The sequence below is a fragment of the Syngnathus acus genome, chromosome 5 (genome assembly GCF_901709675.1).
Source record: "Syngnathus acus chromosome 5, fSynAcu1.2, whole genome shotgun sequence".
Taxonomy (NCBI): domain Eukaryota; kingdom Metazoa; phylum Chordata; class Actinopteri; order Syngnathiformes; family Syngnathidae; genus Syngnathus; species Syngnathus acus.
The window spans coordinates 2,128,633-2,152,802 of NC_051091.1; the positions used below are offsets into that span (position 1 = coordinate 2,128,633).

General features: G+C 47.0%; 3 protein-coding genes across 6 annotated transcripts in view; 1 reads left to right on the forward strand and 2 right to left on the reverse strand.

The window, feature by feature from the left end:
* Nucleotides 1–164: 164 nt before the first annotated feature.
* Nucleotides 165–24,170, forward strand: part of LOC119123076 (centromere protein P) — a 33,460-nt gene continuing 9,454 nt past the window's right edge. For 2 of the 3 annotated variants that reach the window (XM_037251873.1, XM_037251874.1), the window contains exons 1-6: nucleotides 165–407; nucleotides 888–1,046; nucleotides 1,248–1,402; nucleotides 1,963–2,051; nucleotides 3,156–3,244; nucleotides 3,916–4,012. In XM_037251873.1, the coding sequence (XP_037107768.1) occupies nucleotides 889–1,046; nucleotides 1,248–1,402; nucleotides 1,963–2,051; nucleotides 3,156–3,244; nucleotides 3,916–4,012 (588 nt within the window). In that variant the 5' untranslated portion in view covers nucleotides 165–407; nucleotide 888. The remainder of the gene's footprint in view (nucleotides 408–887; nucleotides 1,047–1,247; nucleotides 1,403–1,962; nucleotides 2,052–3,155; nucleotides 3,245–3,915; nucleotides 4,013–24,170) is intronic. The other variant, XM_037251872.1, reaches the window with a different exon arrangement.
* On the reverse strand, nucleotides 4,881–8,623 carry ogna (osteoglycin, paralog a). Its single transcript, XM_037251875.1, has 6 exons — nucleotides 8,418–8,623; nucleotides 6,696–6,759; nucleotides 6,406–6,570; nucleotides 6,097–6,299; nucleotides 5,926–6,018; nucleotides 4,881–5,653 (listed from the first exon to the last, which is right to left on the reverse strand). The coding sequence occupies exons 1-6, from the start codon at nucleotides 8,553–8,555 to the stop codon at nucleotides 5,483–5,485; spliced, it is 834 nt and encodes a 277-aa protein (XP_037107770.1). The 5' UTR covers nucleotides 8,556–8,623; the 3' UTR covers nucleotides 4,881–5,482.
* aspn (asporin (LRR class 1)) lies at nucleotides 14,623–21,367 on the reverse strand. Of its 2 annotated transcripts, none has more exons than XM_037251866.1 (8): nucleotides 21,227–21,367; nucleotides 19,276–19,517; nucleotides 18,853–18,965; nucleotides 17,778–17,991; nucleotides 16,588–16,698; nucleotides 16,392–16,485; nucleotides 15,777–15,915; nucleotides 14,623–15,501 (listed from the first exon to the last, which is right to left on the reverse strand). In XM_037251866.1, the coding sequence occupies exons 2-8, from the start codon at nucleotides 19,472–19,474 to the stop codon at nucleotides 15,304–15,306; spliced, it is 1,068 nt and encodes a 355-aa protein (XP_037107761.1). In that variant the 5' UTR covers nucleotides 19,475–19,517; nucleotides 21,227–21,367; the 3' UTR covers nucleotides 14,623–15,303. The 2 variants fall into 2 exon arrangements, with proteins under 2 accessions (XP_037107761.1, XP_037107762.1); XM_037251867.1 differs by having other exon boundaries at nucleotides 19,276–19,512; nucleotides 21,227–21,356.

A 24,170-nucleotide genomic window follows, 5' to 3' on the forward strand; every position in this document is an offset into this window, starting at 1 on the left:
CATTAAAAATGACGAAAAAAAGAGAAAAGAAAAGAAAACGGCCGATAAAATAGTATTTAATGAATACTAATGAAATTATAATTACGTAAAATGTGCAATTGGACATAATTCAAGGTTGAATCACTTAATCAAGGGGAACCCAATGACGTCAACCTTGAGCTGCTCATTTAGCTCGGAGTGGTCGGGAATTGTGTATCATAGACAGCTTTCTCTATCATGGCATATTTGCGCTTGATATCAAGTTATTAGTTTTATTTTCTCCCCACGCTCCTAAGTATAGTATAAATGGAACGTTGGAACTGAAGAAATTATTTTCCCGACCCCTCCGACGTAGGCAAAAGTGGTAGCGTCCACAAGGCGCGCGCTTCCAAATCTTTCTCTTTAGAAAAACCTCGCCAACTCACCCAGTAAGTTTCATTTTTATGTTTTTAGTACGTTAAAAATATTCGTAAGGCGCTTTAGCATGAACATGAACTCGTATATTTTCACTGTTTTCGTGTGACATTACATATGCGTCGTTAACGGTGGTTGCCGTCTCAATTTAGCCAACAACATGTACTTATTCAACTCGTACATTACGACTACTAAGTCAGCGTTAACTAAGTAAACCACAGAATATCTTTGTATTTTACTTTGTACTTTCTACATAGAGCTGTAGTGGATGAACATGATTGTTTGGGTACATTGGGGGGGGAACTGTTTCTGATTACCTTATGACGTTACCCACCAAAACAAGCACATGGTTAAATTAATACCGAGTGTGAGTGTCAAATAGAACGTTTTGACACAATTCATGTAGTCGGTGTCTTTGTCATTGGTACTACTGCTACACTCTGTTTTTCACAAGTATTACATGTTTGATGTATTTGTCCGGATTGTTTCATCAGAATGGAGAAAAGGATAAATGAGGAGAACAAGGAGGAGGTGATGCTGTTGGAGGAAAACATTCAGCGTCTTCAGGTGGAGGTGGCACAACTGCAGCGCCAGCGTCAAAGGCGCCAGGAGGAACTCGCTTTGCATTCCAGCCAACCACTACGGGATGCACTGTGAGTTGTATTCCTTGCTAAGCCTCGATGTATGAACATTTTACATCACTTTTATTATGACCTAAATGATCATTATTATCACTGTTATCATTTTTATATACAAAGAAATCAATGAATAACAAAAAGAAGCATAAAAAAAAATCCGAGCTCCGAAGCACACCTTTTATTGTTTTGACAGCCGTATGCCTGGATGTGTGACAGGTTGCTGGTGTGCGGACACGGACCAAAAGAAGATGCTCACATGGCTCTGTCCAGTCTGAGGGAGCAGGTGGAGCAGCTGGAGGAAGATCTGCAGCGTCAGACTAAAATGAACGGCATCAGCCTGAGGAGCTGCACTGCACGCATTCTGCAAAGCGGTACGTCACAAAGACAAACCAAATATTCAAATCTGTTTTCTATGAACTCAAATCTGTTTTCTATAGTGCTGCCCAGAGGTGGGGATACATGTTTAGACTGTTTGCCAGCCAATGTCAGGGAGCATATAGACAAACAAGAATTCACAGTCACATTCCCAACCACAGACAATTCAGAGCAACAGGTCACAATGCTTGCTAGCTTAATGCTAACGCATAACATAAACGCCATCGGCAGGTTAACGAACCTTCCATCAATGTTGTAGTAACACATGCGGACAGAGAAGAATGAATAAACAAATAATATCACTGTAGCTTAATTGCATTTACTGTTTCCTGTCTGTGTGTATTATACTGCCCCCTCGTGGCTAAGGCGACAGACAACACCTTTTGAATTCAGGCAAGAAATCACGATGCACAAATAGTTTCCTTCATTACACATTCTCTTTTAGTGATATTTTTTATCAAGCAAAGTATCATACGGTGCTATTTTTTTTTATTAAAACAATGTTATAAGATATTGATGACTGACAAATGAGGTTTGTGTTTGTGTCTATTTTTAGGCAGCACCAAGTCAGTGCAAGAGATGTGTGTCTGCGGTCAGTGCTCAGAGTTGGACTTCCAGGTGGAGTTTCAGCTCTCAGAGATCAAGGTGGGCCGCGACGCCGGTTGACACACAAATTGCTGTAGTTGAGGCAGTTGAAGACGAATGTGCTTGTGTTCACTGTATTTTCCTACCATTTCTTGAAGAAAGTAGTTGAACGCAACCGTTTCCGTCCCATCCCATTGCCATGACTATTCATTCTAACAAATGGTGGTAGGCAACATTCAACAAGCAAACAAAACTTACTTTACTGGAGATTTACAATTAATTAGCACATGGACTTTCCAAAAGGCACACTGCACTTTAGCATCGTAGTAACGGTCCAAGAGGGAAAACAATTACTGCAAACTTTGCTAAACTGACACGGCCTTTGCTTTTCAAGTCAAAAGGCCTGCTGGTGTGTTGTGGGGCCAACAGGGGGTGCCAGAGCTCCAAACTCATCGCTGCACTCTGATGAGTTTAGCAGCTGACCTCTGCTACAGCTTTCAACACGCAAATAAAAAAGAAATATGACTTCTGTAAAATGAGATGAAAGTATCATTGAACGACCTTTTGTGTCTTCCAAAGTTTTCATTATTGGGATTAACGAGGGGAACGGCTGCTTTGCTCAAGCCTTCCTTTCATGGTCACCTTGTTGCAAAGCACAACCTTGTTTTCATTCCACGGCTGAGTTATGTCGCGCGGAGACATGGACATTTGTCACATTGCCGCCGCTCTCTTAGTACGCCTTTAATTCATGTATGTTTTTCCCCCGCCACATGGTGATGGATGTTACGGGTAACCTCAGTGTTTGAGCACATCAAAATGGATGGCGAGAGGAAGGCTTCTCTGTTTTCCGGAGGAAACTTTGCTGTTCTTGCCGAGAGAGGGATGATCGGATGAAAATGTGTTGGAACTGTTTATTTGCTGCTTGTACGCGAGACAGCGGAGCTTCTCAAGTGGAACGGCAATGCGGGGAATTCAAACAACTGCATCCGCACCTGGTTTCAGTGAGCATCGAAGGAGTTTGTGGAGTTTTAGCGGTGCACAAGTCTAAAAACAGCGGTTGTGACGAAAGATGATTTCTGCTCCCATGACTATTACGAGCAAAAGGGTTTTAAAATCTCAACAAACATAATGGAACAGATGTCAGAGATTGTATTTGTGTTGCAGGGAGGTGAGCGGCCCGAGAAGTCCATCAACAGCCTGAATGTCGTGACGGCTGCCAGTGACCTGTGCAACTTCAGCCGCTTCCTCACTGGGTGAGTGTTCTTCTACTTGCTGCTGGCCTCGTTGCAACTGCGAGGCGACCACGCCGACTGGCCAGGTGGTTAGGCAAGGTGGAGCTCAAGGTTGCCTTTTTCGAGGCTCCCGCGAGAGCTTCAGCAAGTCTTAGCAGCTGTGTGAAGCTCGCCGCGCTCTCCAGTCACATCTGGACGATGCCTGTCTGGAAAACAACACATGGAAAAACACTGCGGATAATGAGCGCGACACAGAGACGCAGCTGAATGTATCCTCCAGCGTAACTGCTGATTTAGAGACTTGTCTTTTTGCGAGTCCCGAGCCAAATGAGCCGTAAACCCTGTGGACTTTCGGCCTGGACTTGACAAAAGTCAGCTGGCCTTCTTTTTCTAGAGTGATAGTGCGAAGCCGAGCCGAGTGCAGATCGGCTCGACGCGTGCCTCTTGGCACTCACGACAAGCGGAGAACCCGACTTCTGGGAAAAAAAGACATAAAAAGCACATATGGTCTTTTCACATAGTTTTGTTTATAGCAACTAAATGAAGCCTCTATAATAAATAAGACATACCTTGTATATGTTTTATTTAAGTTGAGGACCCCTCTGCTTTAAGCATGATTTACTTAGTTGTGTAATTCCTCTACGCCACTCCGTAGAGAAGGGATGAGAATTTTCTATCTCTTGTTTTTTCAGAGTGGAGGAGAGCAGGGAACTCCTGATGTTCTTCAGGACACTCCGGACTTTCTCAGACAGGATGAACGAGCGCCGCCACGCCTTCCGGCACTTTCAGGTAAGTGGCGGCACGACCACCATCCAACTGGGACCGCTCGCTCGTAATCATCGGCCCCGTGTCTCTTCATCTGCAACTTGATAGCCCCGACACGAGCTCGATATAATACGACAGGCACATGTGTTTGGATTTGAACGTGCTAACTGGTTGGCCCGCTGTGGTGTCGGCCAAATGCTTTTACAATTGGCGGTTGGACCCAGTCCTAACTCCACAGCAGGCAGAACTCAACATTTAATCACGTTGCAGAAGTTACACGGAGCCGCTGTTTACTCCAAGAGTCAAACGCTTTGCCAAGTTGGCGCACAAACGCGGCATTAGCTCGTTTTTTCCGTACTTGCCTGCGAGAAATTTTTTTTTTCTTCCTGTTTTATTTTGCTCGCCTTTCATTTTGTCGGAAAATGCGATTGTCCCACGGAGCGCAACTGTTAATGACGCACAGGCGCTGGAGTTTTGAGCTGAGGGTGGAGAAAAAAAGTTGTTTTCTTTTGTGTTGCCACGCTTTCACAGCGCCGACGGTGGTCGGCCTCTTAACGGCTACAAACCGCAAACATTTACAAGCCCTCGCGTGCATTTTTCATCCCAGCACATTTCGATTTCAGCAGTCCAAAACCATGACAGCTCGCGTTGTCGTGCAGTTCTGGTACGGAATGTGCGAGATGCGGCGTGTGCTTTTCTCGACACCGTCGCAACGGATTTGAATGGAAGCGAGGTGGATGCTTTGAATGCAAGCAGTTAGCCTGCCATGCAGGAAGGTTTCAATCTCCATTCACACTGGCGCAACACGATCGCTGCAATGCATCGTCAACTTGACTTGAAAAACAGTTGCACAGGTTTCTTCTTCACCAACAATAATTCCAAACACATTTAAAAAAAAAAAAAAAAATCCACTTTATTCAAACACCTTAAGCCATACCTTGATATCACTGTACAAGCACTGCACATTGGTAAGCATTTGTCTTCTTACTGCAGGGGCTACATTTCATACATGGATTCAATAAATGATGATAAATGCTTCCATACTTAAATTCAAGTTGAGTTAATAAATTAATGTTAGAAAGGCGGCAAAGTGACAGACGGCTGCAAAGCTGCCGCCACGCTCATTCTTGATTTATTGGTAAGGCCGAATTATTTCAGTCATGCTTGCGCAGCATTTTGGATTCAACGCCAGAATGACGATTCGAGGGGATCTTCAAATCTTCCCTGTGGCTTTTAATCATCATCAACGGTTCTGCTGTCCAATAAGTTAGGCGCTACTCAAAGTTCACGCTAATCACCTGTTGTCCCAGTTGGGTGCTGGCCACACTGCTTAGAATAATTGCTATTCCCCAGCGGGCGCTTTGAAAACATCTTATAATTCGAATGTGACTGTCTCGCGCCTCACTTGTAATGCAGAAGGCCAGCCCCCTCCCCACATCCAGAATATTTCAGTCAGTGTGCCCCAAAGAACAAGATTCTCGCCCTCTTCTATGTTCACCGGTACCTTCCGATCGGCAGTACTTTCATACACATGAAGCTGTCAGGGTACTTGGACAGGACCAGGGGATTTCCATCCAGACGGACTTCGGTGAGGCTGGGTCTAAGGTAGTAGGTGTCGTTGGACCTGCAGAAGGTGTCAATGTTGATGTCTGTGATGTTGTTGTTCTGGTGGCGAGAGGGACACCGTGTCAGGAATTAACATCCCCGCAAAAACCACCCCATGGCGTATTTGGGGGCGTCTGCTCCGAAGGCGATACCACGATTGGAAAAGGACTTTCAGTAATGTTTTCCTGAGATGGCAAGATGTCTTTTTTTCTTTTTTTTTTTTTCTCCTTCTTCAAGTCATGGCTACTTGAGACTTTTTGTTGGCTGAATTTTTGATGAAGCAAGGGTTTGATTCTCAACGGAGTGGCTCAGAATGGTAACGTACGGCGTACCTGTAGATGTAAGGTCCGAACGTTCTCCGGGATCTGCGGGACTGCCTCCATCTGGTTGTTAGCCAGATACAAGTTGGCCAGACTCGTCAGTTTCTGTCAGGTTTGGAAAAGGACCATTTAAGCCGTTTGCTCTCCGGGCACGGCCGAGCGCGCGCCGTGTCCCGCGTGTACCTTGAAGGCGGTGGCTTTGACACCCTTGGTCTTGAGGAGGTTGTTGTTGGCGTTGAACGACGTCAGCTTGGCGGGCAGCGCCGGAAGCCTGACCAGCCTGTTGTCCGCCAGCGACAGTTCCTCCAGTAGCGGCAGATTGGCGAAAGCCCCGTCCTCGATCTCCGAGATCAGGTTCGCCGTCAGGTCGATCCTCTTGAGCGTTACTGTAAGAGAAGAGCGGCTGCGTCAGAACTCAATTCTCTTTGCCTACTGTCGTAATCGCCTCGGCGGCAGGCACTTTTGCTCTCCGTTGTTGGTGACGCCACGTACCGATGTTGGCAAAGTCCCCGGTGTGGATCTTGTGGATTTTGTTAAAGCGGGCGTAGAGGTAGGCTGTCTCCTTGGGCAGGGTGGGCACGGCCGTCATGTCCGGGGTCACCTCCTCGCAGTACACCGAGCGGGTGAGGCAGACGCACAGCAGGCAAGTGGGCAGGTCTGTAACGTGCCGGTGGGAGGTCAAAAGAGGTGACTGGGCACATGCCGCACATCAGCAATTGTTGCCAGCGGAATCCCGTGTCAAAGATTTGCAAATGAACGTGGCTTGTTTTTCTTTGGCTTACCCGATGCGTCTCCCCCTGCCGGGACAGGGCTATTGTCCACTTGGTCTGCCAAAGGCGGCACTCTCTGTGGAATCAACCAAACCCAATTATGAGAATCAAGTTTGTGTTTGCAAGAATTTAAACTTCTATTTGTTTTCAATCATTACCCATCAGTCTGCCGATTTTATCGCAGTTTAACAGGTTTTTGCCGATGAAAAGCAGATATTTGTTATGAAACAGTAAAGGCCGTTTTGCGTCGGAGTTGGGCCTCGCGCCGTTTGCCCACTACAACCAGCTCAGTGGCCAACCAGCTCAGTGGCCTAGTGGTAGAGTGTCCGCCCTGAGACTGGAAGGTTGTGGGTTCAAACCCCGGCCGGGTCATACCAAAGACTATAAAAATGGGACCCATTTCCTCCCTGCTTGGCACTCAGCATTAAGGGTTGGAATTGGGGGGTTAGATCACCAACTGATTCCCGAGCGCGGCACCGCTGCTGCTCACTGCTCCCCTCTCCCCCAGGGGATGGATTAAAATCACACGGGGATGGGTTAAATGCAGAGGACAAATTTCACCACACCCAGATGTGTGTGTGACGATCATTGGAACTTTAACTTTAACTTTAACTTTAACTACGGAGCTCTGATTCCATTCGGTGCGATGGATATCTTTCTCCCACTTCTCATGTGGCCTCGCATTTACAACAACAATGACGCCGGCGCATTATCATGTCGTGTTGGTGACGCAGAGGCTCCTGACCATCGTTTAACCTTCAAAACAAAATCTTCTGATCCTGCGCTAGCGTCCTCAGCAACAACTCATTCATCCAGCCCATTTCACTCTCAGGATTTGCTCAACTTCAACTCGGCCTTCTTTGAGCTATCGCCAGGTTTCTCTTTGAAACGCGTGCGTTTCCAGCTTTTCCGCTTACTTGGCCTGGCCTGTGACCCTCAGACCTGGTTTTGATGGAGGTGTCAAGTTTCAGCACTTTTTCAGCTTTTTCATCCCATGACGTCAATAACAAAAGCTAGCTGCAAAATCAAAAAGGTATCGCTGTACAAGAAATGGAACTCAGTCAGTGTTTCCCTCTGCAGCCGTGACCAAATTGATATAGTGTTTTGGGAACAACAGATGGGAAATTGCACCTAGGCTTTTTTGGACCGTTTGCTCCATCTGTTGCCAGACGCAACTGGTCCCGAGAGCGGCGACTCAAGATTATGTTGGAAAATTTGTGCTGCATTTTGGCCGCAGACAAATGTTTGCTTTTGCTTAGCCGCGTGTGGTGGAATGAGGCTTTGTGTGCTGGGTGTCAAGTCTCTCCAGTGCCGAGTGTTGCTCGGCCATGTGGAAACGTTGGCCTCACCATTGCTGTGGTGCGCAAATGGGGTCTAAGGTCAGCTTTTAATGCTTCTCCAGAGAGAAAAACAAGCACGCAGTTTAAAATTCCTTATTTAGTGATTGTTAGAGAGGACCTGACATTAAAATGACATTTTATACCTTGGAACAGGAATATTTAAAGTCTTAGCGCACACTAGGGGAAATCAACTAATAATCAAAATGTAACTCACTGACATTGGACGATACCACTTAAAGCAGTCCTTCTGCAACTGTAGTGGCCACACGTGCGCCATCAACAGAGTTGGCGCAGCCGCTTTCCCCAACTCAAGTCATTATTCAGCCTCTTTACACTCTCCATCTCGCCCGGTTTGGGATTGTTTAGACAAAATAACGCGGAAGGAAGTTCTTACCCTGGTCCGCGTCAATGTCAAATGGCTGCCGAAGAAGCTGCTTTGCTGCCGTCCTGGTGCTCCGGCGGCCCCGCCGGCGGCCAGCCACGGCGCCAGCAGCATGCACGTCAGTACGAGCTCCCTCACGCTGCTCGCCATGCCAGCAGATGCGCTGCACTTCGAGCCCCCTTGGCGGCCTGTGTCCAATGACGCTATTTAAAGGCTCAAGCGGCGCGCTAAAAAAGCAGAACCCCCCCCCCAAACACACACACTTTTTTTTAACCCTTTCTTAACCGCGTCTCATTCCTCCAAGAAACACAGCACGTCATGCAAATAGAAAGAATTGCTTCCAGGGTGTAAAACCTTCACTTCAAACTGTGCAACATCCAAATGGGCCTGGGCTGGGCAGGGCCGGGCCGGGCCAGGCTAGGCTGTCAAACCGAACGGCTTGTCGAGGGGCTCCAATCTGGCCCACGGGCAGAGAGCGCAATAACCGCATTGTTGATGCTATTCTTATCCACTGGAGGGCGCACGGTCATCCTCTGAAACAACAACTTAGCATAGAGATTTTCAACCGGTGGTCTGCGGCACTCTACTGGTCCGTGGCAATATTGCAGGTGGTCCGTGAAATTGGAAATGGAAGATAATTGTAACATTTTTAAAGATAAAATGTATTCATTATGTAGACTTGATTTATTTTCCAGCTAATTTTGTGAAACGTTTAACCATCCAAATTATGTCAAATGTAGCTAAGATTTCCAAAATAGACTTACAGATGCAAATAAAGGTCTATCCTCCTTCGGTGCAAAATAAAACAATATTCCACTAAAGCGAATTTACGATATAAATATTTTAATATATACGTAAATAAAGCACAATTTGCTGTAAGGCTTCATTGACCCAGACCCAACGGAATGTCAAAGTGTCATACGAAAATGTCATTTGTGGAAATTAGCAGTCACTTTCAAAGGGCACAGGAATATCGTAATGCAATGCACGTTCGTGTTCAGTCTTTGTTTTTTTTTTTGCTGCAAACTTTGACCTGGAAAAAAAAGAGGGAAAACAACAACAGCGCTTTAAATGCCGATGTTGAGAACCGCAGGGGGGTGGGTGGTTTGCTTTTCTCGGGCCTCCTGGCCAGTCCTAAAAGTTAAAAGGTGCTCATAATTGCCAACGCACCTGCGCGTGTGGAGGCTCGTGTTCCTTCCTTTTCTCCTCGTGAGGCCTGCAAGGCTCGCATGCTTTCTCTTGAAGCTCTTTGCGCTCATTTTTCCTCTCGATGCGACTTGTCAAGAAGAAGAAGAAGCACCGATGTGCAAAAACAAAAAGCGTGGGGAAGCCCGTCATGTCTTTTTTCTATGCCAAAGTTTGAACTCGGTCCAAACGCAGCAAGTCAACAGCTGTGAAATACACTCGGCATGCTCTCATTTAGAACACCGCGTTTCTTCCACTGGAAAGTTTTCCCAGACTGCTTTGCCTGATTCAGTCTCCCTTTTTATGTGCAAATCAAGCTTGGGGCCCAAATCAGTGCAAACTGTCAAATTATTTATTGATTTCTATTTAGCGTATTTTCCGGACTATAAAAGGCTCCGAAGTACAAGTCGCACCAGCCATAAAATGCATAATAAAGAAGACAAAAAACATATGTTGCACCGGAGTACAAGTCGCATTTTTGGGGGAACTTTATGTGACAAAATACAACACCCAGAACAGACATGACCCCGAATGTAAGACGATTCCCACTTTTTCAGTCTTATTTCAATGCAAAAAACATCATCTTATATTCGGACCAATACGGTATATGTCGCACCCCCGGCCCAACTATGAAAAAAACTGCGACTTATACTCGGGAAAATACGGTATTTGGATTGCAATGAATTAACCTAATATTTATAATGTCTTTTAATGCGGGTACAAAATTGTTGTTTTTAATTATTTGATCATTTACTGTACAACAAATCAACTTAGGACATATGTGATGAGTTGAAAAACTCAAGCTACTCCGGCTTGCATTGAGGAGAGTAAACGAGAAAGCTTCGGCCTGCACACACTTCCAAATACAGCCGCGTGTCACACGTTAGCATTGGGCTATCTGCTGCTAGCCGTCCTAATGTGGGTGGGAACTTGCTCCATCTTCTTGCAAAACGTCTTCTCCATCCCTCTCGCTCATAACATGACACGGAAGTAAATCGTCCACGCCAAAGCGTTTGCTGCTCGTCTACCAAGTCAATCAACTGAGTGACTCTGTTCCGTATCTCCGTCAATATTTTACAAGCGAGCGAAGCCACGTGGGAAAAAACAATTTGCTCTTCCCATCGGCACCGGCGATGGCTTTTCCTTATGCTGGGACTCTGTTCAAACTGCGGCGTTCCGTCTTGGAATTCGCTCTTGGAGGATTTGGGGGGGAAAGTGCTAAAACAGCTGCATACACATGGAGCAAAACAATAACGAGGGTGGAGAAGGTTTGCTCCACTTACGTAGCGTTGGGAGGCTATTGTGGAATGAAATTTGTGCATTTGTGCAATTTACGGATGTCGACGGTTGCTTTGACATTGTTTTTTTGTGGTTGCTTTTCTTCTGCTGAAGTATTGAAGGATGGTGTGTTCCGAAAAGGCTTCGCGCTGTCAGATCGATTCAGATGTGCCCGAGTGAAGTCTTTCGAGCGGGCTTTTCGTAGACACCAGATTTGACAGATGCCAACTTTGTCGCTTGGCGCCAGAGCAAGTGCGCCGCATGACTCACCAGATGCCCAACCGTGCCGACAAGACGCGAACCTTCGCGGCTAATAAATCTCACGTGTGGCTTGACATGTGGAAGCGGGATGACGCCGAGTGTAAAAACGGAGGAGACTGACTTGAGATGGACTCCGATGTAGTCGTAACTCAAAAACGTCCAACCGACACGATCGAAAGCAGATGTCAACTGGAACGTTTCGCTCTTCAGTTGATAGCTTTCATTGTTGCTCGTTACGCAAAAATGTAATATTCAACTATATATATTTTTTTCCCGACCAAAACGTGCGGCAAATAATCAAATCAGGCTGTGTAAATGCGGAGGGACGTCCACAACGTGCCTTGTACAAACAAGTTCAGCTGCGCCATAAAACTAAAACCCTTTCAGGCATTATTCGATTTACTGCCAAAATTGTTTGGCATGCAAATACCTCGAGTGGGTAGAAGATGGCGCCAAAGCACCACGTTTGTCTAAAGGCCACTCCTTAAATCGCTTTAAAATAGTAGCGTAAATTAAGCTCGTTAACTCACTTCAACATAGCTCCTTGGCACCGCAATCATGGCAAAGTACTACTTTTGTTTTTCCATCATCGTCCGGCCCTAAGTCGGCACAATATCAACATAGTTTGACTCGATTGAAGTCGACAGAGACAAACACACCATTCATGGAGTCCAAAAAAAAGCCCCCTAAAAAAGAAATGATTTTCTCCAGACGGTGAAGGGGGCCATGTTCTCCTCGTCACAATTAGCGCCGGGAGAAAGATTTGCAAGCTTGGTATCCTCTTAAAACAAACCTAATTGCATTAACATGGGAACTTCCAAGAACCCCACACGTGAGGAACACGTTGACGCCGAGCAACGAATGAACGAGGCCTGCTCTGGTTTCGAGCGACGATGCTTTCAAATCCACTGCGTGTTTTGATGAGTTTCCTTCGGCCAGGGCTGCCCAAGTCCGGTCCTCGAGGGTCCCCTGCTATCCAGACTGTTTTAGATGCATCTCCACCGCAACACACCCGATTCAAATCATCAGGAATGTCCTCAGGCTTTTACAGAGCTTGCAAACAAGCTGATCATTTGAATCGGGCGCGTGTCGTTAGGCTGTGCCTTAAACAGGCTGGATAGGAGGAAGCCCTCGAGGACTGGAGTTGGTGACCCCTGCCTGAGGCGGGTCAGCCACGCTGGTCTTTGCGAGGTCGAGTGGGTTATGTTGCATTTCCAAAACGTCACGCCTTGGAAAGTAGTCATTTGGATGAGCTTTTGAAGACCTTCTAAGGACTCTACCGCTGGTAGTAGCTTTTTCGTGGATCTTTTGGGAAGAGCCGCAAATCTGTGATCGAATCTTTTTCTCCCTGGTCTTTTGGGAAAAGGATTTTTGGAGTGCAGGTTTTCCAGCCAGCTTCAGGAATCTGCTCTTAATCAAGCCGGCATTATGCTCCGACATCGGACGCCTTCGCGGCTCCTTCCAGACTCTGAAGCCCCTTTCACGTTGCCTGAGAAAGACGTCTTTACCTCATGGCAGATCTCCAAAAATCCTGAGCCCTCCCGAAGCCACAATTGTGCCCCATTTCGCATCGCACGCTAGAATGGTGCCGACCGCTAGTCTTGGAGCTGTGAAAGACGGCAGTACAGAAGCGCTCGGTTCGCTCACACTGAAATGAAATGGCAATCGAAACAATTTCACTTCCTTAGTCCAAACCTTTGAAAATCTGTGGAGATCGATGGAGGAAGACTAAAGCAGGGGCGCGCCACCAAAGATAACCCCCCCCCCCCCCCCCCCACTCCCTTCAGACCTAAGTCAGCAAAGGTCCGAAAACCACATCAGTCAGTTGTTTGATTGCGACTCATCCTGCCAGTCGAGCTCTTTTGACTTTGTTTACCTCTCTGAGGGCGTTGAGTTGCAAACATGTCTTCTCTTTAACATGATTGTGTGTGTGTGTGTGTGTGTGTGTGTGTGTGTGTGTGTGTGTGTGTGTGTGTGTGTGTGTGTGTGTGTGTGTGTGTGTGTGTGTGTGTGTGTGTGTGTGTGTGTGTGTGTGTGTGTGTGTGTGTGTGTGTGTGCGTGCGTGCTCTCATATCCACGTGCATTGATTTGTGTGTGTGCGCTGTGAAACGTGGCAGGAGGGGGTCTGGCCAAGTGCTAGATCTCTTCCATATGTTTCCTGCAGCTCGCCTCTTCGCTCTCCGAAAGCACGCACTTAGCAAGTATTCATCTCACTCACGGCCGGCCGGTCGGCCGGCCGGGCCTGGCAAATCGCTAACAACGGCAAAGGTTAGCCACCTTTGTACCCCGATTCTGGGTACATTCGCTTCCGAATCGGTGGGGGCAATTCTAAGCCTGCTCGTGAAGTGAGCTAGAATTCCAGACTCCCAACTGCTCATATGGCTGTCGGAGGAATTTGTGGTCTTTTACGGGTGGACTGACCGTATTCGTAGTGGTTGTCTTGTACTTTTTTGAAACAGTCTTTGGTGGTTAGCATTAGCATTCCAAGCACACAAAAGGCAGAAAGAAAGTTGAGTCGAAACATTAAGATGAAAGCATCTCAAGCATCTTGTCTTTGATTTGCTTGGACAGTTGGCCAGAGTTTGAAAAGTGCCACCTACAGGACCAGAGAGGTGAAACGTGGCGTCGGAACATTCCATTAGTTTGTGTTTGCGTTGCAGGGGATTAACCTGGAATTGAACACTTAAGCTTCTAAAGTCCTCAGAAACATTGTCGTTACTGTGATTTATTTTGCCAATGGCTAACGGTCAGAAACGCACGCTACTGCCACCTCGCCTACTCGAGTGGAACTGCAGCAGGCTGAGACGTCAGGTCTGAACATCGCAGCTAACAGTCGTTGGCCTTGAGTTTACATCGCGGCAGATTTATTTGTACCGTAAATCGTTGGTTGACAATTACCTCATAAGTATTGGTGTGTATGTATATTAGGGGAATCTTTGCCAATATTTCCTAACTCGTGCCATCATTTTAAATACAGTTTTATTTGTTGCTTATCATAAATATCAATAATCTAAAGAGCCCAGCAAATACAATCCGGTAGACGCCCCAGCCCCAGAAGCCTAGAAATCTCAGACTGACCTCACAAACCAGAAGTTTGAGTGTGCACTGACACCTACTGGTGAATTCAGACACAATGAACATGTTCATGTCCAGCTGTTTTGTTTTCATACCAGTCACCTCCCCTAATCCATCATGCGCTGTCGGAAGACAGACAGACAGACAGACAGACAGCCTTGGGCATTTGATCTGATTTCCAAGTTGACCTTTATCTTTACTTTATTTTAAAGACAGCAACAAAAACACGGTGATGGAGCTACAGTGATGACATTTAGGAGGTGACTCAAGTCTTGGTGTCTTGACTGTGACCAGCAGAGGGGGGCATTACTTCAGCACTATGTCCAAACTTGAAACTTCCCATTTCATATCTACTCTGTCCTCATACTGGACTCCCCCGCCCCTCCACAGGCAGGATCAATGACCACAGTGCGCAAGATTGGGGAGGAATTCTAGGTTTATTTGAAGACATACTCAATAAATATAGCACCATTAGAGGAGCGGACATATGACAATACATGTTCCATTTCATGCAAATCTCATTTGAGCTCAACCTGGAGATATTTGTGACCATTTTCTCATTATGTTTTCGCAACATCTGCTAAATGACTCCACATCCGTATAAAACCTTTTCAGACAAAATGATTCTTATTGCACTGAATCTGGCCGATATCCTGCCGTGAGAACGCTTAATCAAAACGGATGGTTTCGACGACACAATGACATCAAAGAAAAACAGAAAAGAAAAAAAAAAGATCTAGACAGAAAATTCTGTTTGTTGTTCCGGGGAAGGCTGCTGAGTCAACGTAACGGTTATTTAGAACGATGCAATGTTCTTGCTCCTGTAAAGCAGTAGATGCTTTAACATGTTGTGGTCCATGGGAGGCGCTAATGTTGCTAACCCCCTTCCCCCAAGCCGTCCTGTACAGGGGCCTCGTGGCTTCCATTCATACCAATATGACATAAAACCATATGTGTGTGTTTGTGTGTGTGCGTGCGTGTGTGTGTGCACTTCTAGTGACGATGTGAAATGTTCAAATCCGTTTCATCTGTGATTATGAGACTTTTGATGACGCTGGCATCATTTGCGGCTCTCCCCTCTTTGACGGCCGGCTGTCGGTCACTTGCGGAAGTTTCCGAGCTGAACGCCCCGTCGTCCACCCACGCATCGGAAGGTGGCAGGGTGGATGTCCCAGTACTTGACGGGGTTGGCAAACAGACTGATGCCGTTGTACAAGTTCTTTTTCTCGCCAAATCGGATGGGGCAGAAGTCGTTCAGGCCCACGCTGCTAATTTTGTTTGCGTGGAGGTAAATCACCTGCACAGACAGACAGACGGACGGACGTTTTGGAAAAATGATTCCAATCATTAAAATGTGTCTGAGAGTGAAATTCATCCCTGAGCGGGGAAAAAAGAGGAGTGCAGTTTTGTGCCGCTGACATACTGGAAAGTTCCACGTCCTTGTTGGCGCCAAGTTCCGCAATATTAAGACTTTTACACTTGCTTGTCTTTTCGAGTCTGTCGTGGTACAGCATAAGTGTGTGTGTGTGCGCGCGCACGCACGTGCGTGTGAGTGTGCGTCAGGTGTCTGACCTGGAGGTAGCGCAGCGAGCTGAGTCCCGGCGGGACCTTTTTCAGGCTGTTGTTGTCCAGGTGGATCCCGCGGATGTTAGGGATGTGGGCCAGAGTGCCGTTCTCCACAAAGCGGATCTGGTTGAAGGACAGGCTCAGCCTGCCGGCCGGCACCAACATAACATAAGCGCTTGACAACTTTGCGTGCCAGACAGTCACACACACTTTTTCTTGGCAGCTTGCGCATTATCAGAAAATTCACGTCTACGTCATTCAATGATGAAAAGCCCCATTTAGTATATAAAATGTATGACATGCAAAAGTTAAAAAAATCTTTAAATAATTGCAAATGATATTGATTTAATTACAAATGCCTCTACCGTAAAAGTTCCCACCCATAGTTGTTTTGTTGTGGCTGAGTAAAGCGAGTGCTTTTGTCTCGATTTTCATCCGAAAGAATGTTTGCCTGTTGAGTTGACAATGGCAACAGTCTGGCCTTGATTGTTTCTGTTTGCATCCTTGCTATGGGGGAAATTTATTGAACTGAGAGGTCATGCATGTAATTTGGTATTTGTCTTGTATTTGCTTTTAGTACGAGCCTTGGTGTTTATTGTATGAGACCAAAAAAGTGTTCACCTCTGCAGATTTTTATATCTGATGAAGTCTTCCACCTCCACCTTAAAGATCTTGTTGTACTCCAGGTTGAGCTCTGTGATGGAGGAGGGCAGGTCTGAAAGGGGAGGGGCGGGGTGGTCCGGTGCGGGGACAACAACATAGCCGGGTCAGTGTAAGTCAAGCGCTTGTGAGTTGGAATTGACGACAGCGGCGGCACCTTTGGGCACGGCCGTGAGCCTGCTCTCGGACATCCCCACGTAGAGCGTGGCCAGCCCGTTGAAGGCCCCCAGCTCGATGCCGGTGTTGGCCAGCGGGTTGGCGCCCAGTTCTGTTTTGGCGCAACAAGCCACAAGCGAGTCATTATAACGCAATCACCCCCCAAAAAAGTGAAGCGTTTCATCGGTCTTCACAATTGCAACCAAAGACGAGATGAATGGTCCAATGACCTTTTGATTATCTTTTCAAGAGATAAAAATCTCATTTTGAAATTTCCGTCCCTTTATTCCAAAAGAGCGCAGAGTTTCAAATTGGCACCGAAGATAATTGCGTCGCTAGCGCTTTGGTCCACCGGCAAACCTGCAAAAATCCATCACGTCAGTCCGCGAACGTGTGACTTGTCGTCAACACGGCTTTCCTGTCCTCGGAAGTCGTCGGATGTCATAGTCGTCGTGTTTTCCTGTAGTTAAAACCATCCTACATGCGATTCTCTTTGATTTGGTGAGAAATGTAATCGGCTTCCTAATCGTCTTCTTAGCTCTTTCTCCGCCACTCGATTTATGAGCTGGCCTTCATGCCGCTGCTGTACGCAGCGCAAAAAAAAAAAGACAGAGCGCAGCTGCTTTTGATGTTTCCGCACACGTCTGGTAAAATCACACTCAGCATTTCCATTTCATGCTTCTACTTTTTTTTTTTCTCAATTTATCGTCTCAACTGAAAACAAAGCATCCTGCAAAAGCCTTTGGAAAAACTCTCTGGTGAATTATGAGGCATTTTTGGGACTCTCGTCCAAGCCTGAGTTGTCAAACGAAATGCACTCAATACGAGGCCTCAGATGACCCGGAAAAATTCTGCGGCCTTCTGCAGTCAACGGAGCCCAAACGAGTTCTTCATTTTCTGAGTTGCTTTGCAGTTTGACAGACTGGAGTTATTAGAGGAGACGCTCTTCTTTTACACTCTTCTTTCTACCTTTTCCTTCTCTTCAGTGATCAGCAGGAAAAGATAGGTTGCTTCCACCTGAAATACCGCGTTCGGACACAAGAACATGTACTTGCCCGACATATCGGTCGGTCGCATCCGCTGCAAAGAACGACTTGACCGCTTAAGTGAGCTATCAGAGCAGCAGATGACGGAAGTAAAAGTTGGTTGGGTGGCTGCTAATGACAGGTCGCTTCGGATGCGGGTCCGTACCGAGCACGTGCAGCTTCTTGAGGCCTTTGAAGGCATCCCTCTGGATCTTGTTGATTTTGTTTTCGTGGAAGCGCAGCTCGATGACGTTGGGCGGCAGGTTGGCCGGGATCTCGGTCAGGAAATTGTAGGAGAGGTAGAGCAGGCGCAGGCGGTTCATGTTCTTGAAGGCCTGCGGGTGGATCTTGGAGATGCGGTTGTTGATCAGGAACAGGCCCTGGAGCGAGAGAAAACAACGGCCGTCGGACAATCGCAAAGAAATCCATTGCTCGGGGATGACCTTCCGACAACCGATGCTGACGCAATGGTAAGCTGTCAGAGCTCTCCGGCGGCATCATTGGTGTGATGAACGCCCTTCTTCTGGTCTGGCTACACATCTCATGATCTCAAATTGGGTAGCCCAACCGCCTCCTGGACTGGTCGCCAGTGGGCATGATTTGAGTCGGTCCCACAAAAGTTGAGCATGCAAAGTGCGATCCCAGCCCCCAACCCCGAGCCCCCAGATCGGCTCGTGTCAGATGCCTAGCCGTCTGTAGCTGCGGCGGTTGAAACCGGTCAGTTTTTGGCCGACTCCGAGGAAAACACCAGAAGGGGAAAACGCCGTTCATGTCTCGACGTGGTGGTTTGTTTTTGGAAGCGGGAAAACGAGAGGAACGACTAATTACTCGAGTCACTCCACAAACACAAGAAGTGCGGGCTGATAGCATCGACGTGACTCCAAGCTGAAATGTTACCAGGTGTTTTCCTGCACGAAATGTGACTCACTTTGCGGCTCTCCTGATCTTTTCAGCTTTTCAGACGGTTTTGTTTCCCCCCATTTTTGCGCCCTTACGAGTAAGGCAAGTAGAGTTTTTTCCGTCTCCTTTCATTTCTTTAGCAGGTTTTGAAGAAATGATGCGGGGAAGACGTTCTACTAGCGTGCCAAATTGTCTTGCCCGTCATGAAATTGTCATGCATGGGAACTTAAGCTGGACGCCAACGATGTGGGTGAGGACAAAGAGGACCTTAAATCCAACAAATACTCAAACGCCTTGCCGTCCATTTGACGTCTTTCCTACGTGTTGTGTGTTGCTCTCACATAAAGCTTGTCCAGGCCTTTGAAGTCGTTTTCCTTGATCTGGGTGATATCGTTGTTTTGGAGGTCGATCATCAAGATGTCACTTGGAATCTTGGCCGGCACGCTGATCAAACCTGCCGATGCAATCACATCATGTCGCCTTGAATCCGGTCCTTTTGGTGGTCTTTTGTAATGAGTGCAACGAAATAGGCGTCAAATTGCGCTTTGCTGATCCCTTAACCATTTTGTTTGCCTGAAATGGCGCTGCTCATGGCTACCTGCGACTTTTGGCTATTGATGACCACAGGGAGTGCCCCGTATGATTTAGCTGTCTGCTCTAGGCCGGTTAGACTTCTCGTCCCACTTGGGAATGGCTCCAGTAGCTTCCATTCATCCATCCATGCATTTTGAAGTGATGTCATGTGACCAGGCCAGCATTCTTACCTTGATCAGAGCACTGCACCACTCTGGGCGAGCAGTGGCAGCTCATTGGGCAGCTGTCGTAATGATCGCCGTAGTTGTCGTCGTCCCCGGAATCAGCCATCATGACGTCGTGGCTTCTCATGATGTCCATGACGTCAACGTGCTGGTAGTAGTGGCTGCTGCCCAGCGTCAGCATACAGAACAGAAGGACCGCCCTCATGTTGGGCCGAAACGCCGTCGTCTCGTAGCTTGTGGTAGCTTTGCTACAAGGAACCAACGCGGCAAATGAGAGCAGAGAGTGTCAATCAATCAATCAATCAATCAATCAATCATCTTCTTGCCATGTTTTTTTAACAGATAAAAACGATCTCACACACCAACAATCGAAAGCCAATCGACCAATCCACCACCACTGCTGACTTGTTCGTGTCAGGCAGAAATCCGCTGAATGCGGTCGGACAAACCAATAACCCTAACTCCACCCCCCCTCCTCCTCCCCCACGCCCCCTCCGCTTTTGTTAACCTTGGCACAGGTCGGTTATTTGCTTTATGACGACTGGTTAGTAGCTTGAGCCGTGTTTAGTTTGAATATTACAATTCCAGGTTCGACACGAAAAGTCAAAAGTGATGCAGGGAATGGAGCAAGCAACCGAGGTTGTCGTTGTTTGCGCGGTCGTCTAAGAACCCCAGGTGGGAGGACGCGGTCCGGGCCAAGGCAAATGTTTTGCCAGGCTCCTACCTATTGGCCATGGGGCTGATTTATGCGGCTTCCCTCTATGAAAGCCTCACGCTGCCCGCTGAGAGGCCGACATTGTCTGCTTGCCGCGCCTGTGCTAATCTAGATGGATTCTCTGCTCGGCCGCCGACTGGCCACAAATATGCGCTGCCGACGACTGCTGTTGCATTAAACAGACTGTAGCCTTCTGTGGAGTCCATGCAGACCGGCGTTCCTCAGAACTTTAACAACTTCAGTATTTATGGAAAAATCGGATCCAAAAGAGTCTACAATTACTTTTGTTAGCCTTGCATTGTGTTAACTTTAAGACTTGGCTATAAAAATCATCCAAAAAGACACCCAAAACCAGCCAGCACCTATTCAGAATCTTGAACAAGACTGATATTGCCAGAAAAATCCCAGGACATTTTGGTCTCAACAAAGAACAGCAACATCTGATCAGGATCCCATCCCATCAAAACAGCACCAGCGTGGCTGTCCGGTGTCTGACGAGCGGATCACGTCGGAGTTAAAAGGTCCAAGCTTGGAACTCGGCAAGTCTAACCCCGAGAGCACTTGCGGAGCAAGGACATGTTCATTCATCTTTCAGGCCATTCTTTGATCAAATCATAAAACACCTGCCCCAAACCATCGGAAAGTAAACAAAAGGACGGAAAATGGAGAACCAATATTTTCTTTCGGTTTACTCTAAGATCAGCATTTTTGAGTCAATGACTTCCGAGGAACTTGGGAGCTTTAGCCAACATAACATTTGGGATTCCTGATGGAGCAAGGACACGTCGAGGACCACGCCAGGAGATACTTTCAGAAGACTGTCTTGTCTTGTGTTCTGTCAACATTTTTGTTGTCATAAGAAAGCAAGCCGCAAGAAGGAATCAAATCAAACTTGACTGTAAAGCAGTTAAACACTTCGACCTTGGTCACGTCTCCCGCCGTTCTTGTCGACTTTGATGCATTCTGACTCGGAACACTTGAGTCGCACCGCAAGCAGCACCCGATGACTGTCATTGCTCATTATTTCCTTCTTGCGTCTACCAAATGAGCTCCAAACCAACGGAGGCGTCTTGGTTTGGGATGTAAAAGATTCTTCTATGGCATCTACCGACTTGCTAATATTGTTGAGAGTTGCAGTTAGTTTGCTTCTATAATTTGTCAAAGAAAGGCCACTCATCAGACTACTTTTGCAGTGGCACAAAGTGAAAATGTCAAGAAAAGCCAAAGCGGTCATTGCCCTACCTTATCCGTCAGCGTCAGAGAGGCTTTGGTCCTCGTTTCAAGCTCAGCAGCACACTTTGGGCGACACACAAGTGAGGGATGCAACCCGAGTCAGCGCAGAGTTGAGAACAGCATCCCCCCTTGTCTCAGCAGCAAGAAGGAAAAAAAGAAAAAAGTGGGAGAACACCCCCACCCCACCGCTGCGTGCGCGCTGCGGTCGCCGCCGCGCCACCCGACTTTTTCTGTCATGGCAGCAACATCTGCCAATGTTTGAAGCCTCGCCAGGTTAGTTAGTACGCTGAAGTCCAAGTGCAAACTGGAAACGTTTTGTTTACTTTCCGTCGCTTAGATAAACGGACAAAACTCTTGTTGACCTCTTTTTAGTCACTACCAAATAAATACAAATGATTATCGATCAGTAATCGGGGACAAAATTGTATTCGATGATTTGAATAATCGATACGATAATCGATTCTGAATGGCAAATGTTTGTATACGTCAGCAGTGTTGTACGGAGCAAAAAGTCCACTTTGCATATTTGAGACTGTACAACCATGCTACACGCTTTTGAACGCACTGCGGGTCGTCTTTGCCGGCGCCTCACGTTTCCGTTTTCCATTGCTGGAAGCCCCCCTCCCCCGAGGCAAACGTGCCCCTGGTTTGGCACTCACAAGCTGAAGAAGCCAAGAAAGAAGAGGCTCCGCTTTCCACCCTGCTGTCTTCTCGCCGGGGGGGCCGTCATGCAGTCATATTTTCCAAGGCGTCTGAGGTCATCTCAGGAGAAACGCTTAGCCGTTTCCTTGAAACTTCCACTTTTGCGAGAAGTTCTCATGCCGTGTCTAAACGCTTTTGTGGCCGTTGGCATTGCACGTAGAAACAAATAGCAATCAATGTCAGGGCAGACAGACAATTAATGGAACTCGTCGGCAGCCAATCGCTTCTATTTTCATGGACAACATGCATGCGCTTCTTGATTTTTTTTTTTTTTTTTTGTCCGTGCAAGCCTGGTTGAGCGTATTTGGAAAATCGGCAGACCACGCTGCCCCATGCTGGCAGGCATTTTCTTTTGCTCACCATCTGACAATCTGTTTGAAAGTAGACTCGAGCTTAGACCACAGGTCTGAGTTGGGGCGCAGGCGGTGTAACGTCGTTCATCTGGACTCGACTGAGATGCAGCAGATTTAATGCGAGCCGTCCAAGGTGGCTCGTATACCTGAGCTGTCGAAAAGCGAGAGCATCTGGAATGTTCCTTGAGCCGAACACAAGATGTCGTCTCGACCCGTCACGTAATCTCTTTGACAGACTTTGCATGCGAGGAACAGTGGAGCCTTTACGGCTCAGCTGAGAAGCAACACCAACGCGTGGGTGTGAGCCGCATCACTTCGCTACACGGCTCATTTGGGGGCTTTGGGCTTGTTGTTTTTCACAGGCAAGTCGAAAAGCCTTTCGAACTGTCATTGCATCGTCCCAAAGTCTTTGAGCCAGTCCAGGAAGTTAACATCATCCTCAAGTCTGCGGCTAGTAATTAAGGCCAAACCACTTCATCCAAGACCTGCGTCCACGCAGACTCACAACTGAATCATCACTGGCAACACCAGGCAAACGTTTGGCCATTTTAGGTAGTGTGAGGAGTGCCTTTATTAGCAGGACGATGCTTTTTCTTGGGAAATTGCATGCAAATGCCAAAAAGCTGAAATGCTGTGGAGTTTTTTGGGGGGATTTGGTGAAGACGTGTCAAATATTTTGTCAATTGAATTTCAAATGGGCCACGGAAGGTAGAAGAAGTCGAGAATAATGTCTTTTAAGGTGGAAAATGTGGACTTTTGACATTGTTGACATATTTCTGGAAAGAGTTGTGTTGGGAACTTGATTGTTTTTTTGGTGACGTTGACACACACAAGTACATGAGCGTAAACAATTGGGAGTTGTCTGACGTGGTCGACACCCCGCGCGTTTGCTCTGCACGACAAGATTGGTGGATGATTGTCAGGCAGCGAGCGCAAACGGCGCTCCACCCGCGGCACCGTCTCGACGACCATGAGGAGGACGATGATAAAGCGTCTCCACTTCAGGCTCCTCTCACGGCACTCCGTTACCTCAGAAGACTGGCTGATGCCAAATTCCAAGGTCGAAGGATGCAATTTTCCCAAACAGGATCTAATGAGAGCCCGATGTGATGCTGGCAAATTACATCTCCTCGTTGATCTTCTCATTCTTGAGCGGGCCTCTATCTACTGGCGCTGGCTTTGCTTGTTTTATTGCAAGCAAGGAAAACGTTTCCACATGTCAGAGCGTCTTTGTACATGAAGAGACTGACCTAGTGTGATCTGCTGTCTCTCAGAAGCTTGGGAAACGCAAGCATTCCTTTACATTTTGGACTCCCTGACATTTCAATCATCCACATGGCACAATTTCCCATTAAGATCAGCGATTTAGTCGCTTCTAAAGTACCCCGGTCACAAAACCTGTTATTGACTCACTGCAATTTTTCAAGCTCCACCAGAATTGTGTTCTGTCCTGTGACAATATACAGTAAGCACCAGAACTACCTCAAGAGAAAGTCGCTTCCTCTTTCTTTAGTAATCAATCAGCAGTAGAACCATCGGTCGGGTTCACCAAAACGCGCCTTTCTCAACAAAAAGTAGAGGAATCATCTTCAGGATTCATCTGACGAGCTCAGCTCACTGACTTATTCCTGTCATATTTGAAGAAAACTTTTGCAGCATGGAGTTAACTTTGATCCACTCTCCATATTTATCACAACTTAAATTCCATTGAGCTCATTGGCTGTTGCAAAAGCGTTGATTTGTCACTTCGAATCCAACCAATTGTCTGCCATTGACGCGTATAGTTGTCAAATTGAGTCTTAACTCAAAACTAAAGATTTATTGAAATGTAAACGGAGACGCTGAGCGCATTTCATCGTCGCGCAGTGACACTTCATCTGCGCTCAATTATCAGCCGC

Bases quoted from the DNA above. Each gene is read 5' to 3' on its own strand.
- ogna (XM_037251875.1), bottom strand. From the start codon at position 8,555: ATGGCGAGCAGCGTGAGGGAGCTCGTACTGACGTGCATGCTGCTGGCG. The intron at 6,760-8,417 runs GTAAGAACTTCC...TTGATTCCACAG, and splicing joins TGACATTGACGCGGACCAGG to AGAGTGCCGCCTTTGGCAGA. The intron at 6,571-6,695 runs GTAAGCCAAAGA...GGCACGTTACAG, and splicing joins GGCAGGGGGAGACGCATCGG to ACCTGCCCACTTGCCTGCTG.
- aspn (XM_037251866.1), bottom strand. From the start codon at position 19,474: ATGAGGGCGGTCCTTCTGTTCTGTATGCTGACGCTGGGCAGCAGCCAC. The intron at 16,486-16,587 runs GTGCCGCCGCTG...CTCCCCTTTCAG, and splicing joins GCTCACGGCCGTGCCCAAAG to ACCTGCCCTCCTCCATCACA. The intron at 15,916-16,391 runs GTGAACACTTTT...GCCGGCCGGCAG, and splicing joins AGATATAAAAATCTGCAGAG to GCTGAGCCTGTCCTTCAACC.